Genomic DNA, 20,300 nt, shown 5'->3' with positions numbered 1-20,300 from the left:
TAAAAACCATTGGAATATTTTATCCTGTCACCAGTGGAAGATTTTCACTTATTCATTCAAACCTTGTTGCACACTTTCAATCCTGACCAATGTTGATATATGGAGACAAACAACCTTGGAACAGAATAGAGAAACTGGCCATAAGGAATTGGACCCCTGATGCAGACTTCCTTTATCACTGACCTTTACTAATGACAAAAAGATTGAAAATGCCCATTTTGCATAAAGGAAAAGCAAAGAGTGTCTTCATGCACATCATCTCTAAACATAGGCTCAAGCCAGAAGCAGAGACCTGCAATTTGATCTAGTACCCAAAGTGGATACGACTTAAAAATTAATCTGAAATAGTTCTAATATTTAGATGTTGACCCTAATAAATTAATTTGGTCAAGTTCAAGCCTGGCAATAAACAATGATATGTTCAGGCAGCAGTATATTCCCAGAGAAGGCAGGTTGGGCGAAGGCCTTACCACTCCTCAGTGAATGAGTACTTTGGACAGTTGTCAAATCACATTCTGACATTCACCCGGATTGGCGAGAAGGGAATTTCAGGAAGCAAAATGTATAGTAAGGAAAAGAAAGAAAATTATTCTTGTTACCTAAACACCATAAGAACATAGCATAGACGTGAGAGCACCATGCACTGCACGAGGAGATCAAGTGCTAGAGGTGACCCACAGAGAGCCCCAACTCTGTGTTCTGATGTCAGCTTAGATGCCAGAACTTGAGGAGGGTGCTTTGAGCAAGGTAGAACACCACTGCAGTCATTAACTGACCACTGAAAAAACTGGCTGACAGTTAGTGGCACTGAATAAATGGTTGTTTCCTTCTCCTTACATAATTTGTTTTTAAGTCATTTGGCCTTTATATACCATAACTGAGCAAATGGTCTTTTAGTATAATGCTTTTCAATCTGTAGTGAAGGACAGTTTTGTTTTCTTTTTAAATTTCTAATTCACTACATATCAATACTTCAAAAATATATAATAAAAATGAACTTCTAAATATTCACTCTCAATTTCTATACTATGTCATCATAGACAAGTAAGTTTGTAAATCAGAACCAGTGAAGGGACCACAATAAATGTTTTAGAGTACATAACAACCCTTAATAAGAATAATTTATTGAACACTATTTGCAATCTGGTAATAAACTAGGTCTTTGGGATAAGCTGATAAGCAATAATGACACAGTTGACCCCCTATCCATCGTAAGAACTCTACAATGAGATTTTCACAAATGTTTGTTCTCAGACAACTGAGAAAATCAGATCAATCAAATGTTAAGTACAATACCCTGTTGAATTTCTTCATATTATTAATCACAGTCAGTACTTTTTTTATTTTTTCTTGATTATTGCTTTTGTTTGTACCAAAAATATAAGTTCAACAAGGACAGGGGAGTCTATCTTGTTTTGCATTGAATTCTTAGCACCTGGCTTACCCAAAGTGCCCCATAAATATTTATTTGAATTGACTAAGGGATAGCCAGATGGAAGAATGGATGGATTTATGAGCAGATGAATGAACTTATGTAATTTAGCTGATCTAACAAATAATGGATTTAATCAATTTTGTTCAATTGCTAGATAAACTCCTAATTTTAAAATATTGTGGAATTTCAATGCACATTTTCATTTATGAATCAGCTCATGTTGCACAAACACATTCATCATGTGTCATGATTTTTCTAACACAATAGTAAAGTGTTGTATAAGCAACTTGAATATGCCCAGTGCAGGTGAGGTACAGGGGAATAAAAGAAAGGAAAGTTCAATAGGTGAAAGTAATTTGCTATAAAGTCATATCAAGAATTTTGGTAAGAAGTGCTTGAGGTCTAAATCCTTGTTATCATTAGTCAGATTTCTAATGAGGATTAGATAAATGTCCATGTTCCCTTTTCTTCAGAAACAAATACTAAAATTTTTAGAGAACTCAGTTTTTAGGTTGGGAAAGACTGGATGAAGAGGCAATTTGTAAATCTTTGGTTTAGCTTTAAAGGTTTTAGCTATTACTCTGGTTTCCTTATATCATTGAACTGCTGGTAATGCATGATATCTGACACATTTTTCAAAGGCAAGGAATCACTGGTTTGTACCCAACAAAGTCTTCTTGTTTATATAATTGGCACATAATAATTAGTTTCCGGGATTTGTTTTTCCAGGCTTCTCAGTGATCTGTTGAATAAGGCTAGAGTACTTCCCGCAAATAAGCTTTTAAGACATACCCTAAATCTAAGTCAGTGTTTTCTAATAACTTCAATGCACCTCCTCCCTGAGAATGTTGGATCAAGATAAATCAAAATAATATGTTGAAAGTTAAACAGTGTTGAATTTGGTGCTAGCTGTAATTGCATTGTACCATGAATAGAACATTCCTTTCAGGGTGTCTTACTCGCCATTTTAATACTGCAACAGATGGAAGACTCTTGTAATTATTTTTCATTACCTTGTGGTCTCCAGAAATCAAGATGACAAGTCAACTGAAATTTAGATCCACAAGGTGATTATAATTGAATCTTTTACGTGTTCATATATCTCTATTAATTATTAATGAAACATAGTATTGAGAATATGCTGCTTATACCCACTGAATGATTCAACTACTTTACACCAATGTTTATCAAGATAGAAAATGGGATATGTGTTTAACAAAGCAAACAAGTATTTAGGTGTTTGTGCTGATATGATTTGAATCCTTGATATTCTTATAAATTATTTCTGAAATTTCTGTATTTTCAAGAGACTACAAATGGAGAAAGCAGTTAAGTTCATCCAAAAGTATAGACCTTAAAGTACTATCAAATATCTATTTAATCAGAGGACTATCCAGTACTGTGATATATACAATATACCATCTGAGGAATTTTGATTAAGTCCAGATTTATCATGAAGAATCTGACTCCAAATTAAGTTCCCAGTAGGCATTTTGAGAGGAAAAAGAAAAGACAAAAAGGATGAGATATTCTAGTTGTGGGAAGGTGCTCTGGCTATTACAATTTAGATAAAAAGTCAAAAGGTTTTAAGAAAAAACTATTTGAGATTAAAAAGAAAAATGGATTTTAAAAGTAAAGGTTGTGAAATAGCTGCTACATTTTTCATGCATTGAAAATAAAAACTTGTAAAGTATAGGTTCTTTAAATTAAAGGTCTCAGTTGAGAGCAAAGAAAGTAATACCACATCTTTTTCATAAAGTAATTGCTATGGACAAAGTGTTTTCACATGAAGACTGAATAATTTTTCTGCACAGAATATTTATTCTTTTCACCTCTTCACCATAACCAACAACATAGAAATCCATTAAAAATTAAACGAGATGCCCACTTAAGTCCTAAATTTCAACTGCTTTTTTCCCCCCCAAGAAGGGCAGCCTAAAGCTGAGCTGGCAGTGTTTTGGGATATCCAAAAATATTACTAGTATACTAAATTTGAGTTGACTTCTTAATTCAGCACATAAGAAGTATGTTTGGAGCATCTTGTGATAGTTTGCGAGATGCTGTTATAAGTTCTAAAGGCAAGGCAGTAGAATTTATATTCTTCAGAGACTGCTCAGAATAAAATTTTTGTTTTATTTTATTTTTTTATTTTTATTATTTATTTGTTTATTTATTTATTTATTTATTTATTTTTGAGATGGAGTTTTGCTCTTGTCACCCAGGCTGGAGTGCAGTGGCACGATCTCAGCTCACTGCAACCTCCACCTCCCAGGTTCAAGTGATTCTCATGCCTTAGCTTCCCTAGTAGCTGGGATTACAGATGGCCACCACCATGCCCAGCTAATTTTTGTATTTTTTGCAGGCACAGGGTTTTACCATGTTGACCAGGCTGGTCTTGAACTCCTGACCCCAAGTGATCCGCCTGTCTTGGCCTCCCAAAGTGCTGGAATTACAGGCGTGAGCAGAACGACATTTTAAGAATCAATTCCTATTCTAAGGAAGCATATAACCTAGAAGTAGATATAAGCTATGCATTCACTTATTTAAAATGTATTAAGATAGGTAACATGCTAAACAAAGGGATAAAAAAAAATAAAAAAAAAACAGGACTTCCAGATTCTGATCTGGTTTGTAGAAATTCTGTAAGTGGTTGGCTTCATCGTAACAAGTAAAAAGCAGAGCACACTGAAAAATCAACAACTTTTCTTAGATCTGTCAGAGAAGTGAGGTCACAGGGCAAACCACTGCCCCCCAGAATGGGAGACAGGCAAGTAGGTACAGAGAATCACAACTTACAAAACAGAAACCAATAAGCAGAAACCTCTGAGAGAACCAGTAGTAGGGTAGGAAAACCTAAACTGTAAGTGAAAAATTGCTGGAGATACAGTGTGCATGATGTGAGAGCAAGAAAATTCCAAGTGGGTCCAAGTCACTGGCCGACTTCTATACTTTTATGAATTTTGCCTATAGGATGCTTAGCAGGTTCTCACAGTGAAGATCAGAGAAAAAAAGGGAAAAGTAACCATTTTCAAATATGCCAGAGCATTCATTTTTTTTTTTGAGACGGAGTCTTGCTCTGTCACCCAGACTAGACTGCAGTGGCACAATCTTGGGTCACTGTAATCTCCACTTACTGGGTTCAAGCAGTTCTCCTGCCTCAGCCTCCTGAGTAGCTGGGATTATAGGTGTGTGCCACCACACCTGGCTGATTTTTGTATTTTTAGTAGAGACGGGGTTTCACCATGTTGGCCAGGCTGGTCTCGAACTCCTGACCTCAGGTGATCCACCTGCCTCAGCCTCCCAAAGTGCTGGGATTACAGGCGTGAGCCACCGCACCTGGCCCCAGAGCATTCTATTCTTATAACAAGGCCTGCCCTCAAAAGAGACTATTTTACCATGCCTAAGCTATCAGGGTTTTTTCAGAGCCTGACCTAGGGGAAGGGAAATACTCAACTCCCGCTCACACTAGTCACTATGTCCTACCAAAAGGGGTGAAAAAAGACTTCACAAGTGCTTCCAAGCTGCAGGCACACAGGCTCACTAAAAGACTAAAACCTAATCATAGGACTACAGAATACTTCCCTCACCCTCTGCTACACCTACCAGTACATTACTAAAGGCCTATTTACTACAGTTCCTTTTACCCAGCACATCATGTCCACCTTTCAATAAAAAATTACAAGGCTTACTAAAAGGCAAAAAAAAAAAAAAAAAAAAAAAAACACCATTTGAAAACACAGAGAAAGCATCAGAACCACAGTCAGATATGACAGGGATGTTGGAATTAACAGATCAGGAATTTAAAACAACTATGATTAACATGCTAAAGGCAGGGCATGGTGGCTCACACCTATAATCCCAGCAATTTGGGAGGCTAAGGTGGGCAGATCACTTGAGGTTAGGAGTTCAAGACCCGCCTGGCCAACATGATAAAACCCCATCTCTACTAAAAATACAAAAATTACTCAGGCATGGTGGCAGGCACCTGTAATCCCAGCTACTTGGGAGGCTGAGGCAGGAGAATCACTTGAACCCAGGAGGCAGAGGTTGCAGTGAGCCAAGATCACACCACTGCACTCCAGCCTGGGCAACAGTGAGACTCCACCTCAAAAAGAAAAAAAAAAAAAAAGCTAAAGGTTTTCATGGAAAAAGTAGGCAACATGCAAGAACAGATGAAAAGCAGAAGAGAAATGGAGATTCAAAGACGGAATCAAAAGAAATTCTATAGGTCAAAAATTCTGTAATAAAAATGTAAAATGCCTTTGATGGACTCATTGGTAGACTGAACACAGCTGAAGAAAGAATCTCTGAGCTTGAGAATATGTCAATAGAAACTTCCAACACTGAAATGCAAAGGAAAAAAAAACTGAAAAAAACAGAATATCCAAAACAGCAGGATGACTACAAAAACTGTAACATACATGTAATGGGAATACCAGAAGGAGAATAAAGGAAAAAAAAGAACAGAAGAAATATTTGAAGCAATAATGACTGAGAATTTTTCCAAATTAGTGTCAGATACCATACCACATATCCAAGAAACTCAGAGAAAACCAAGCAGAATAATGCCAAAAAAAAATCCGACACAAAGGCATATCATGTTCAAAAAGAAAGGCATATCATGTTCAAAAAGAAAGGCATATCATGTTCATAAAGAAAAAATATTGATAGAAGCCAGAGGAAAAAACATCTTACCTATAGAAAGGCAAAGATAAGAATTATATCTAACTTCTCAGAAACAATGCAAGCAAGAAGGCAGTGGAATGAAATATTTAAGGGTTTGAGGGGAAGAAATCACCAATCTAGAGTTCTGTGCCCTGTGGAATTATTCTTCAAAAGTCAAGAAGAAATAAAGTCTCTATCAGACAAACAAAAATTGGGGAAAATTGTTGTCAGTAGGTCTGGCTGGTAAGAAATGTTCAAAGAAGCTGAAGAGAGAAAAGGAAAATTATACAGGTCAGAAACTTGGATCTACATAAAGAAAGAAAGTGTATTAGAGAATGAATAAATGAAGGTATTTGATTTTATAATAAAATTAGAACTTCTATTTTTCTTACTCTTAATTGATTTAACAGATAACAGTTTTTTCAAAATAATTTCATCAATATATTCAATCATAAATATGATAATGTATATACTTAGGTATACCCATATATGTAAGTGAACTAAATTATAGCTATAATACAAGAGACTGGAAGGTGGAACTGGGAGTGTTTTATTATTAAAAGGTACTTGCACTACACATGAAATTATTTAGTATTATTTGAAAATGGACTTAGATTAGTTGTAAATGTATATTGCAAACTCTAGGGGCAACCACTAAAAAATGTTTTTTTAAAGAAGAATTACTATGCTAAGAAAAGAAAATGGAAACATATAAAATGCTCGATTAAAACCACAATGGAAAGAAAAAGAGTAGACAATAAAAATATAAACAAAGAACAAGTAGTGTAACAGACAGAAAACAGTAATAAATATAGTAGATGTTTATCAAACTATATCAATAATCACTTAAAATATCAATAGTCCAAATATACCAATTAAAAGACAAAGACTGTCAAAGTGGATCGAAAAACAACTCTGAACTATTTGCTGTCTACAAGAAACCCACTTTAAATTTAAAACCACATATAAACTAAAAGTAAGGGGGATAAAGAAAGTTAAGTCATTTTAACACCAACCAAAAGAGACCTGGAGAGGCTATATTTCTTTCAGAGAGAACAGACATCAGGGCGAGGAAATAATGAGGGGCATTATATGAGGATAAATGGGTCATGCTCCAAAAGACATACCAATTCTTCATGTGTATGTTTCTAGCAACAAAGTATCAAAAGACATGAAGCAGAAGTTGATAAAACTGTAACAAGAAATAGAATATTCACTACTAGAGTTGGAGACTTCAGTGTTCCTCTGCAAAGAATGGACAGATCTAGCAGGTGGAAAGTCAGTAAGGCCATAGTTGAATTCAACAGCACCATCAATCAACTGGACATAATTGATGTCTATAGACTACCTCATTCAAATATAGCAGAATACACAGTCTTCCAAAGCTTACGTGGAACATTCACCAAGATAGACCACATTCTGGGCCATAAATCACACCTTAACAAATTTTATAAAAATTAAACTTATACAATATATGCTCTCAGACCACAATGGAATTAAACTAGAAATCAATAACAGAAAGATAGCTAGAAAATTTTTTAAAATGGTGATTAAACAACACACTTCTAAGTAACACATGGGTCAAAAGAGAAATATCAAGAGAAATTTAAAAATATTTCAGACTAAATGAACATGAAAATACAACTCATGAATATTTGTGAGATGCAGAAAAAGCAGTGCTTAGAGGGAAATTTACATCATTGAATGCATAAGAATGCAAAAGGATCTTAACAATATAAGCTTCCACCTTGGATAACTAGCAAAAGAAGATCAAATTAAATCAAATGTAAGCATAATTTAAAAATCATGAAATTGAAATCATGAAATCAACAGAGAAAATCAATAAAACAAAAAGTTGGTTCATCAAAAACATCAAAAATAGAGATATCTCTAGCCTGGCTAACAAAGCAAAATAAAAGATGTGACACAAATTGCTAATATCAATAAAATAAAAAAGGGGACATCACTACAGATCCCTTGAACATTAAAAGGATAATAAAAGAATACTATGAATAACTCTACGTTGACATATTTGATAACCTAAATGAAATAGACCAATTCCTTGAAAGACAATCTGCTAAAACTCGCATGAGAAAAAATAGGTAATCTGAATAGGCCTATATCTATTTTAAAATAATTAATGACCTTCCAAAACAGAAAGCACCAGGTCCAGATGGGTTCACTGGTGAATTCCACAAAATATTTAAAGTAGAAATTTTACTAATTCTCTGCAATCTCTTCTCAAATGTAAAAGCAGAGGAAATACTCCCTAACTCATGAATAGGAAGCTTCAACATTGTCAAGATGTCAGTCCTTCCCAACTCCATCTATAGATTCAAGCCAATCACAATCAAAATCCCAGCTAGTTATTTTGCATACATTGGCAAACTGATTCTTAAGTACATAAAGAGAGGCAAAAGACCCAGAATAGCCAACACTGTATCAAAAGAGAAGAAAAAAGTCAGATAACTGAAACTACTCAAGTTTCATGGGTTTAGCTTATAGTTGAATTAAAAGATTGAGGGAGGACAACACAAATACCTTCAGTTTCCCAACTCTGTGCTCAAAGGTTCTCTTTAACTCCACTTATCTCCTTTCCTCCTATCTTGGAAAAGATAGTTTTCTCCTCAGTGCAGAGGAAAATGCCTCCATATTGCATTTGCTATGACCATCCCCCACAGAGCAGTGCTCTTGCTTTCTACTCCCTGCCACCAACACTAGTGTTCTACATAGCTTCTTATTTCAGTAACCACCCATTCCCTAACCTTTTGCAACTGGTCTTTTACCATCGCTCCTTTATACCTAATGGTGTTCTTTTTCATTTTCCTTTCTTTTTTCTTTTTCTTTTTTTTTTTTTTTTTTTTTTGAGACAGTGTCTCACTCTGTCATCCAGGCTGTAGTGGTGCCATCACAGCTCGCTGCAGCCTTAATCTCCTGGGCTCAAGCGATCCTCCTGCCTCAGTCTCCTAAGTAGCTGGGCCTATAGGCACACAACACACGCCCACCTAATTTTTGTGATTTTTGTGGAGACAGCATTTTGCCATGTTGCCCAGGCTTGTCTAGAACTCCAGGGCTCAAGTGATCCTCCCACTATGTCCTCTCAAAGTGCTCGATTACAAGCATGAGCCACCACACCCAGCCCTAATGGCCTTCTTAAACAAGGGAGGGCTTTCATGCTTGGGCAAGAATGCATCAGCATGGTCAGGAAGTTGTGCTGAAACTCAGACCCCGTTCACACCCTCAGAATTTTTAATTCTTTGTTGGGGCCCAAGAATGAACATTTCTCATAAGTTCTTACGTGGTACAGGTGATGCTGGTTCAAGGACCACACTTTGAGAAGCCCTGCTCTTAAAGATGACCAAAGACCACTAAAAAAAGAAAACAAACTGTTTTCCCTATCCTACTGACAATACTTCTGACACCAACAATGTGGGTTTTCGACACCAAGCAATGCTGACAACTGTCTGTTATTAGCATAGACCCCACAGGATAAGGGCTCATTCCTGTAAGACTGCCTCCCAACACACTTCAAATGCCAATGGCAAGCCCAGATTGTCATCTGTGCTTCTGACTGTGCATCTGTAAATTGCACGTATCCATGAACTCTTTAGGTTTGATAATTTGCTAGAATGGCTCACAGAACTCAGGGTAACAGTTTACTTACTAGGTTACCAGTTTATTATAAACGGATACCTCTCAAGAACAGCCAGATGGGAGAGATGCATAGCAAAATGAATGTGGGAAGGGGAACAGAGATTCTGTGCTCTCTCTGGAATACCACCTTCTGAGCACCTCAATGTCTTCACCAGCCTGGAGGCTCTCCAAAAAAGTTCCAGTTAAGGCTTATCGGGTGGCTTCATTACATAGGCATGGTTGATTAAATCACTGGCCATTGTTGATTGTACACAATTTTCAGCCACTCATCCCACCCTGGAGGTCAAGGGGGGAAGATGAAAGTTTCAACCCATCCCCCTGACAACCAGCCTTTCCCCACTCCTGTCTTTAGGGACTTCCCAAAAGCCACCTCATAAATAGAAACTGGGGTATGGTTGATAGGGGCTTGATATGAATAACAAAGGATGTTATTCACCTGTATTTCTCTAGAGCTATTTCAGGAACTAGGGGGGGAAACATATAACAAAAGATGCTCCTTTAGCTCTTATCACTTAGGAAATTCCAAGGGTTTTAGCTCTGTACCAGGAACCAAATAGCACCTAATAGCAAAATCTACCTGGATTATCTGAGTTTTCGACTATATTGCTTTAGCTCTCCAAATCCAAAATTGGAGGTTGGGCACAGTGCCTCATGCCTGTAATCCTAGCACTTTGGGAGGATGAGGTGGGAGGATCACTTGAGGCCAGGAGTTTGAGACCAGCCTGGGCAACATAGTGAGACCCTGTCTCTGTATTTATATAGATAAAAAAGAAAAAAAATCCACAATCTCTTATCTATCTTGCTCCAATCTTGTCTCCCATTACTTCCTTTGGCATCCCCCAACCTGACTGAACCAGTCACTGTTTTCTGTGCATGCCCCTTGCCTCATGTTATGCCCTTTGCCTGGAGCACCCTTTCCCACCCACTGAGACAGCCAAATGCCTAGGCAGATAAAAAAATAAAAGGGTCCCAGAGAATCTCCGAACCACCCCTCAAGTGTTTACATCAGATGCTTTTGCACAGATGAGGGAACCTGCCCAAGGCTTGTCTGGGCATGCCCACCATGGACTGGAGCCCCACATGCACACTAAGGGGAAGTGGGTGGAGCCATGGGGAATTTGCACCTTATGCAGGGGAGAAGCCCGATCTCTTCAGTTCCTTTGTGGTGGCCTGGGATTCAATCTGTGAGCAAGACTCCATCTCGATTTGCTGAGTTTTCTTTTTTTCCTTTTTGCCCAATAAAATCCTGCTCTACTCATGCTTCAATGTATCTGTGTGCCTAAATTTTCCGGATCATGTGACAAGAACCCGGGTTTTTAATTGAACTAAGGAGCAAAATTCTGCAACACCACCTTTACTTGTTCAAATACACAGCTCAGTTCTCAAAGCTTCATTCTAAATGCCACTTCCTGTATAAAACCTTCTCTTAATAGCCTAACTCTCCGCCAACTGATACTAACTGCTTCCTCCTCTGAATTCCCATAGCATTTACCTGGATATCTCTTATTCAAGGGCATTTCAAGGATTTTGGGGGCCCAAAGCTTGTAAATTTGGAGGGAGGGCTCTTTTCAAGAATAAAGATTATAGAATTATAAATACAAAATTAGATACAGGGCCTTCAAAGTTGGCTCAGGCAAATGAAGGTCTGTGAAACTTAAGCTTTGTTATTGCCACAATAAATCTGCCTCAGGTTTCAGTGGATCTTACGTTTTCCCTTTTAGATTATCATCTCCTGGGACAGAAACTTTCTCTCTTCCCCTGCCCCATGTTTTCTGTTCTTCCACCTTTAAAGAGGAGCAATGGTATCTGGGTTTAAGATCCCTGCTTCCTTACTCACTTAATTGAACCTCAGTTTCCTCCATTGTGGAAAATAAAAGCAATCATTTCTGCCTTTAGAGTTATAATAAGATCAAATGTAATAGCAAATAAAAAAGTGTTTAAACAGTACTTAGGATATGATAAGCTCTCAATAAATATTAGAGTCCCTCTTTGGATGTGTCAAACAAAAATTATAGGAAGTCATTGTTTTAGATTAAGCTCTCTCATGAGGCCTCAACAGACCAGACTAAAAGTAAAAATGGAATCACCCATGTTCACCAAAGCAAAACTCAGTTGTTATCCGGCCTTCCAAGAAATCAAGAAAGAAGACAGCCTGATTTCCCAAACAAGTCAGTTTCAAACTTCAATCTTAAAGTTTCCTCTGTTTTAATTCTTAATCCAATGTTAACCAATCAGTGACTTTTCTATTATTCTGTCTCCTTGTCCCCACCTTTCAAGAAAAGTAACTTTGAAATGACCAATTCTCTTATTGTTCTTTGTTTCTGCTTCCTTTGGCCCTTTTTTTGGGTCTATAAAGCCAAGCTCCTTTGCTCAACTTATTGGAACACTTATTCCAATTTGTGAAATGAAGGACTGTCCAAATCTAGAATAGAAAATAAAGCTGACTGAGGTCTTTAAACTAAATTTGTTGTCATTTTGTCTTTTGACAAATGGCACAATCCATAGCCTTATGTGAGTAATTTCCAATTCCCCCAAAGTACCTAGAGAGTGCCTTGCAGTGAATAGTTACTGAACACGCATGGCCTATTTTGTATATACAGGTTCAGAGAAAATGAAATACCTAAGCATATTACTTCTTTCTCATTTTGCTACATCTCTAATTACTAATCTCACATCAGGGAAACTTCCTATACTAATGAGGACTCCACAAATTCTATTACTTTACTAGGGCTTGCTTGAATTTAATTTAGTGGACAAATGAGCATCAGCAAAGCAAAGGGGTGGCAGGATGTCAGGAGGAGAGAAAGTCAATTTATCAAGGCTTTCTACCAGGTTTATACCAACCTATTCTGGCTATTGTTTATAATAATGATATCACTTTTGGCATTCATCTTGGCGACCCCAGGAAAAAACACTTTCAGCTACCTATGGTATTCACTGATATGAATACCTATGGTGTTCTGTTTTAAGCCATTTCACATGATACACAGGGACTTTTTGCACATCCTATATATATGTTTTCACAGAATTTGTACAATGCATTAAATGTTTATCAAATATTCTAAAATCCATGGGCAAAATCAAACTCATATATTCTGAAACTCATGAGCAAAACTGTTTCTATGTCAGTGTTAGTAACGGTGACCTAACATCTTTACTAACTGTATCTCTCTATATATTTTTGTATCTGTGTTTGCAATTAACCACAGAGAGATAAAGTTTTAAAATTCAGTTTGCAATTCAGTTTTCAGCTCCCTTTTATTTTATCTAAAAAATATCAATCAAAATATATAATACTCTTGTCTAGATTTATAGAGCAGTCCAGAATAGGGATTTGAAGGCAATTAAGAAATATGTTTATGGAGCCTGAAGTATATGGATAATGACCATCCCTGTCTCCAAGAATCAATTCCAGAAATCAGTATATATTAAGTTCCTTCTATGTGTTCAGCCCAGTGCTGGGATCCATAAGAAGGATTTCAAAATAATGTCAATTACTCATGCTTAATAAATATAGTAAATAACTAGGAAAAAATAATCTATATCTGAATTAAAACTTCAAAGAAAAACAAAACAAACAAACTGAAAAAAGCTAGAAAAAAAGTATCACTTGTTTGGCAGAATGGAACTTAGATAAAATTTAAGACAATAGATGGAGTCAGCAATAAGATATTTTTGGAAGATATTTTCAAGATGGGAAATCTAAAACATGTTACAATTTTGATTTATTTAATGGCTTCTTTAGTTATTAACCTAGCAATTAATTAGATATTCTGCAAGTACAATCACATTTAAAATAAACCCATTATATAGGTTCAGGACTCTGCAAATTAAATTTCATATTAAAAATAATGACTCCATATAATAAAACATGTGTGTTTAATATTGATTCTACTGTACAATAATAATGTTACAAATAGATTCTGCTAACACATTGCTTCAGGCTACTGGGATTCACTTACTGAACACAGTCTAACAAAGCAAGCAGTGTTCAAATCTCACCCTCTGGCCAGGACTTATTGAGAAGGAAATGTTCTCTAATATGGCATTTCCACCTTCTGTGTATTTTGCTGTGAGATCTTTGACAGTCATTTGGCCCCCTGAGGGCCAGATGTAATCTTTCTTCACGTGTGAATTCTCAATAATCATAACTTTCGAGAGTTGGCCATTCTTGTATGGTTTGGTTGACTTGGTAGGTTTACCTTCTGTTGGCATGTCAATGAACTTAAAGACTCGGCTCACAGATCGCATCTGAAATAAAAATAACAACATTTTTGTTTTTAAGAATGGCAGACAATTTCACAATTAGTTTGATGCTTCCTAAAAAATAACTTGTAAAATGCAACACTTGCTACTTGTCACTTGGTTATTTGTCGGGCTTTTCAATGAACTAACAGGAAATAATTGGATATAATTAAAAGTTTAACTGAAGAGAAATAACCAGGACTTATATAAATGGGCTCTGTATAGGCCTGTTTATTTTTGTGATCACCTAATTCTCAGTTATGTAAGCCACACATAAATAACCAAACTATTCTCAAGGGAATAGATGACATCAAAGAGAAAATTTATTTCTACTATGAGCAGCACTGCACAATGCTGTATAACCGGTATATTATAATAAAATGTACCACACCTCAAAACCACTGCTGAAGATTCTTCTCTTTCTCTCGAACTACCTTAGTAACTAACTATAATTTTATGTGTCAACCAGGTGGTTAAGTGAACTCTTCAGGATTAGACAATTTTAAACAACTTTGCTATAATTTTTAAACAATTTAAGTCATTAGCATATATCTGCAGTTAAATAATTACACTTTTAATATAAATTACTTAAATATTGATTTTTAGTGCTAAGGAAAATATAATTGCATATAAGGGTTATATTTGAAATTAAATATTTATCTGCTTTATAAATCTATTCATGTAACATTTAGTAAAGTTTATCTTTAATGCATATAGAAATAAAAGGACTCGATAATTTTTAAAGGTGTTCAATTTTTTTAAAAAAAAACACATACATCTCTGAATAATTATGACTTACGGGAATTTGGAATGTGATTTTAAAAACAACTTGGCATATAATAAGTACCCAATATATATTTGAACAATAAATGAATAAAGGAATGAATATACTAATGAGTAAATAAATATAAATGAATAAAAAGAAAGAATTTGAAGACTGAATTCACTCAACTTCTATTTTTAAAAGATATCATCTTTGATCCTGTGGCTCAATCCTTCCCAGATATTAGTAGCTGATTAGACACAATTTTACTGCTCTTATTTTTAGTCTTACTAGTAATTATTGATGCTGGCTTTATTCAGTCAAAAACTTAACTAGCTTTCCTTTACAATATTAACACATCGTCTTATTTACACCAAACGTTTAGACTTCAAAAATTATTCTTTTTGGAAAAAAATGTGGGCAAAAGTGTATTTGCTTCTGTTATTTCTATTTTTCATTATCAAAAGGTGAAATGGGAACAATTCTTTATCTTTAATATGGAATGATTGGTGGATAAAGCAGAGGAGTTTAGAGATAGATCCTTAATTGAACTTTAAAATTCCATCTTAGCAATTCTAACTGTATTGCCTGTTTTCCCATGCCATTGATCAAGCCTGCACTGTTTGTGAAGTTCTTTTTTCACTCTAGTGATTCTGTGCTTCAGTTTCCTTCATCTTGAAAATATCTTCAAATTGTCTTCAGCAATTATTCAAGATTCAAGAAAATAATCCTTTGAAGTCAAGCCCACTGCTAACGGATGTGAAAAGGACCCAAAGCCCACAACCTAAATAATGATAGAGAAAGTAAAAGGCATATAGTCATGATTGTTCCACATGTAATATTTTAAATTCTGAATTATGAGTTACTTTCAGGGGTAGCTAACTCTTGACTCAGTCATTCTTGATTAACTTTGAATTAAAATACACTCACACTGTCAATAATTTTCATAGAGAGCTGCTAGTCTATAATAAGGTCTGGGAGATAAAATTACAACTACTATTGAGATGAAGCTGCCAGAGTTGTAGTTAAAATGCATTTAAAATATCTTATTGTATTTATCCTGCATAAGAATAGTATCCCTCTCTTGAAATAATTGAAGGGTATACACAAATGTAGATTAACTGTATAAAGTTGAGACTTGATATTTTTGCATGTTAATTCTATACACAATTCTAAACTTATATTTTATTAAGCAAGATAGGAAAGACACTATATAACAAAAATCCTTCACATTTTAATACTTCCAAACAATCTATAAAACATTTAACTGTTGCTATCTAAATGACTCAAAATTACACATAGTAGTATTAGAAAATAAGGACTTTCAAAACCACTATTTTGGTAGCACTGGAATGTAACATACAATGTTTTCTGTTTAGGACTTGTGTTTGAGCATTGCAAATTACATTCTCCATTAGTGAAGCTCACCATAGAGGGTGAATCCAGAACTTCTAATGTCAAATGTGACAAATGGAATGTACCAATCAAATTTAGAAAATGTAACTTTCCAACTCATTGTCTTTCTTACAGTATAGCTGCTTAATGTGACTCTAAGACAGCCTATTATAACTCCCCACAGCATGCCCAAATATGCATAGGCAAGAACATGTGATTTAATCTTAAGACTGGGCACTCATTCACAGCATATGAGCAGACAGTCATTCAATTCAGTGGGTGAGAACATTTTCTGACAGGAAGAAAAAGTGGCTTGTGCAGACACTTTCACCAGGGTCAGTTGTGCAGCCACTGAAATGCCATTACTGAATAGATGTGGACAGCTAACATTATGAATTACTAACCAATTCCTTGTAGTCGTGGGCTTTCCACCTTGGATATTCTACCTCCAGTACCTCTGGAAGGAGAGGCCACATCAGAACCAGAGCAGAACAAATCAATTCTGATCATTTAAGTTTCAAAAACTGGCTTTTGAAACTCAAGTCAGATATGGATCATTTGAAAATTTTGAGCCATGTGAATATTGGCCATTAAGCGCCAAAAGCCAAAGCCTAAGGACTCAAAACATAGTGTCTATGCAAAAACAGTAGCCATAGACAAAAATTATGATGGATTAGAAGCAGTCACTCTCCTCACCCCATAAATGGGGTCCATAAATGGGGATAACAAGAGGTTTTAGATACCAGGTCCTCTAAGAAAAGTTCTGCCTTGCAACCAAATCCTGGTTCTATCCTCAAGTAGATTTGGGGAATTTTAGAACAAAGGAGGCCTGTGCCTGAATTCCAAGGCAAAGCCCAGGAAATACTCATGCCATAGTGAAGCTTCCTGTGCCTTGCATGACATGGGAGCAGTAGAGTGAACATGGTTGCTTGGAATGTCTATGCACAGATGGCTTGATATAGCTTCAGATTTGAATCTTTTTACCCCTCAGGGGCATGGAAGAAGCTGAAGAAGGGTCAGCAAGTGAGAGCTCACAGTTAGAACAAGGACAGACTCCATCTACCTGGACCATGCCCCTCTAGGTCACATAGGAACATCAGTGCCTCAGAGACAGTGAGCACGGACAAAAGATGATGTAGGGCAACACACTCCTTAATCCCTAATATCATGGCATTCTGTAAACTCCACTTAGAACCCAGCAAAATCTCTGAATTCAATGATATTATTTCTTTCACTCAGTGGAATGCGTGCTCAAATAGAAAATAAACTCAATCACAGAAAAAGTAAAGTCATATTTCTTGTACACTTAATTTCATAGTCAAAGATTCATAGCTGCTACCAGGGGTAGATTCAGGTTTTGTGGAGCCTGAAGCTTAAGTAATTTGGGGAACTCTTAAAAAAAAAAGAATCCAAATCCAAACTATGCATATAAAATTAAGTATAGGGCCTTCAAAGGAGTTCCTGCACGTGAGAGGACCTGTGGCTTATGTCTCATAGGCTTCATGTTAAACAAATTCTGCCTATTATAGTAACCTCGTTCAAAGCGTTCCTTGTTATAGTCAAACAATGGACAGTTCAAAACATCCCTCCCCATCTAGTGGTTAGTACCATGCAGTCACTTAATAAATCTTTGTTAATAATAAATGAATTCATTATTCTACCTCCTATGCAGAAAGCAGTGTCTGTGCAGTAAGAATGACAGTGCTGCAGGTCTACATTAGCAAGTAGTCCAGGCTGCAATTTTACCCCTCAGCGCCTCAGCCTCAAAATATTCATTGCTATTTGGATGAGACGGAAGTTACAACCTATTGAACTATTTTTAGTCTCATCTATTTGTTTTCATTGAGCTTTTAACCTCACTTAACCTTTTCTCTCATTTAGAGTGCCTATTAAACATTTTCACCTGATACATAAAAACTACTGTGCCATTGTAGCTACCTAGATTGTGCTGGATAGAAATTCATATTCAGCAATTATCAGAATGACTGGATTGGCAAACTCCTTAACCCCAGCCTGCTGCTTCCTGTGCACAGAAAAGAGTTGTCCAAGGAGGATCAAGGGATATCTCTGTCTAGAGCAGCAAGCTGGCCTGCCAGCAGCAAAGTCTCATGATAGCCAACACCCACTTCGGTAGGAGCACTTTTCTTAGACTTTGAGAAATAGAAGATGAAGCCAAAATGAGACCCAACCAATGACACAATGAACCCCATTCTTCATTTGTGGGGAAGAATACTTGACATAAGTTGTGCAGACCTCTGTACATTAGAGTTTAGCCCAAATTTGACGGGATTTTTTCTTAAGGATCATGATCTGGTTTAAATTATTGGTTTCATTATTTAATTTTATTATTCTCCAAAACCTCTTCTGAGCCCCTTGAGAAGGGGTCAATCCTTAAAACTGGACCTCACTATCTTTATAAAAATGTTTAAAGTTACTAACCTAAGCATTAGAAGAACAAAGTGTTTTGGAATTATGACAGTCTTGACAAAAAGACAGCTTCACAGCCTGATCTCAGCCTTACTTTATAAGGGATGCATTTAAGCCAAGAAGAAAACAATTCTTGATTTTCCTTGTCACTTTGTGTGACAAAGAGGGAAGAGGAGGCTTACAGGCTTTTTCTAGAATAAGTCAAGAAGCCAGACTCCTCTCCCTCACAAAAATATTTGTTCTATTTCCTTTCATCCTTTTGGTTGTTCAGAAGCCAGCACATCAAGATTAGGCATTAACACCCAAACTATGTGCCATCATACCCCAAAAGTCATAATAGAAAATACATTTCACACACCTGAGACTTGGCTGGCAACACTATAAAGAGACTTCATAACTGATAGTTATAGAAGGATTGCAAGAAATAAATATGACGAGAGTCATCTAGAAAACTGGCACAATGTAAAAAAGTCACACAGTTTACAGGAAAAATTTTCTAAGTATGAAGTACATAAAAGGGGAGATTTAGGGCTTTTAAATCATAAATCCTTCCCAGTAGGCAAAAACTATGCTTTTCAATACTCTCTAACACAGACCTGACACCCAAGACCAAGGCAGATCCATTAGCATAATCTTTAGGCCATGAACATAAACTTAAGAGATAATAGCAAGAAAACAGACTCTGCCCAAAACATGTTCTTGAAACTCTGGTCTATGTTTCCACATCTATTACTTACATGACTAGAGCACATAAAAAGTCAGTCAAATGCCATGTTGCTATAAATTATTAACAGCATAAATGAGTTATTTATATTATACTATAAACCTAGCCCTTTAGTATATTATTACAGCTTGCTCTCTACAGAAATGGTTTACATATTTTAACCTGTGTCAAATCACTTGAGAAGTCAGTGTCACTTTTTCTATCAGAAGTGACAGAGATGGTGATCTTCACAAAACAGAAACAAAATCTATTTGCAACATGACAAAAGGCATATCCCAAGTTAACACCAACGTTTCAAAATATGCTGGTGCCCATTTCAATAACTAAGAACTTTGGTAAACATGGTACTAAGTGTGTCAATGGGCAAAGGAAGACTCAAACTTACTCTTCCATGTAAAAGGTCGGACATCACTCATCAAATCTATTACTTACTCTGGAGCTTAATTACAATCTAGCTTGGTGAATGCAATTGGATCTATGTAGCTTCCACTGAAAATATTTCAAAAGAATTTGCAAAAAGAGGAATCCAAAACAACAAATCAAAATACCTTCTCACAGTTTTCACTATTTTAATATGATTTTTCTCTAAGCATCTTAATTTTGCAATATTGTGTCTTCCCCAAAGTACTCTGTCATTAAGCCTCATCCTTTACATGTCTTGTAGAGATTTATGTATGTATCATTGATTGATACAGGACAAAAATCATTTGCTGGTGGTCCATCAATTCAAAAGGAAATTCTATGACATAGACCAGGAGTCAGCAAAACTATGGCCCACAGGACACATCTAGCTACTCCCATTAGTTTACATATTATGTACAGCTGCTTTGCTCTACAAAGACTGAGTTGAGTTGTCATAAAGACGATACAGCCCACAAAGCTGAAAATATTTACTATCTTAGCATTTATAGAAAAAGTTTGCTGAGCCCTCTGCTATGACTCACAGAAAATCAGAGCTAAAATGAGTCTTAGCATGTAGTTCAGTGGTTCAC

The 20,300-nt window shown here is 36.1% G+C and overlaps 1 protein-coding gene across 1 annotated transcript in view; it reads right to left on the bottom strand.

Moving 5' to 3' along the window:
- The window catches only part of CFTR (CF transmembrane conductance regulator), a 183,074-nt gene that overhangs the window by 26,290 nt on the left and 136,484 nt on the right, over positions 1-20,300 (bottom strand). Inside the window, 1 exon segment of the mRNA NM_001079917.1 lies at positions 13,757-14,005. Within this exon segment, the coding sequence (NP_001073386.1) occupies positions 13,757-14,005 (249 nt within the window).

This window comes from Pan troglodytes, chromosome 6 (assembly GCF_028858775.2).
Source record: "Pan troglodytes isolate AG18354 chromosome 6, NHGRI_mPanTro3-v2.0_pri, whole genome shotgun sequence".
Classification (NCBI taxonomy): Eukaryota; Metazoa; Chordata; class Mammalia; order Primates; family Hominidae; genus Pan; species Pan troglodytes.
This window is presented reverse-complemented; position numbering and strand designations above follow the sequence as displayed.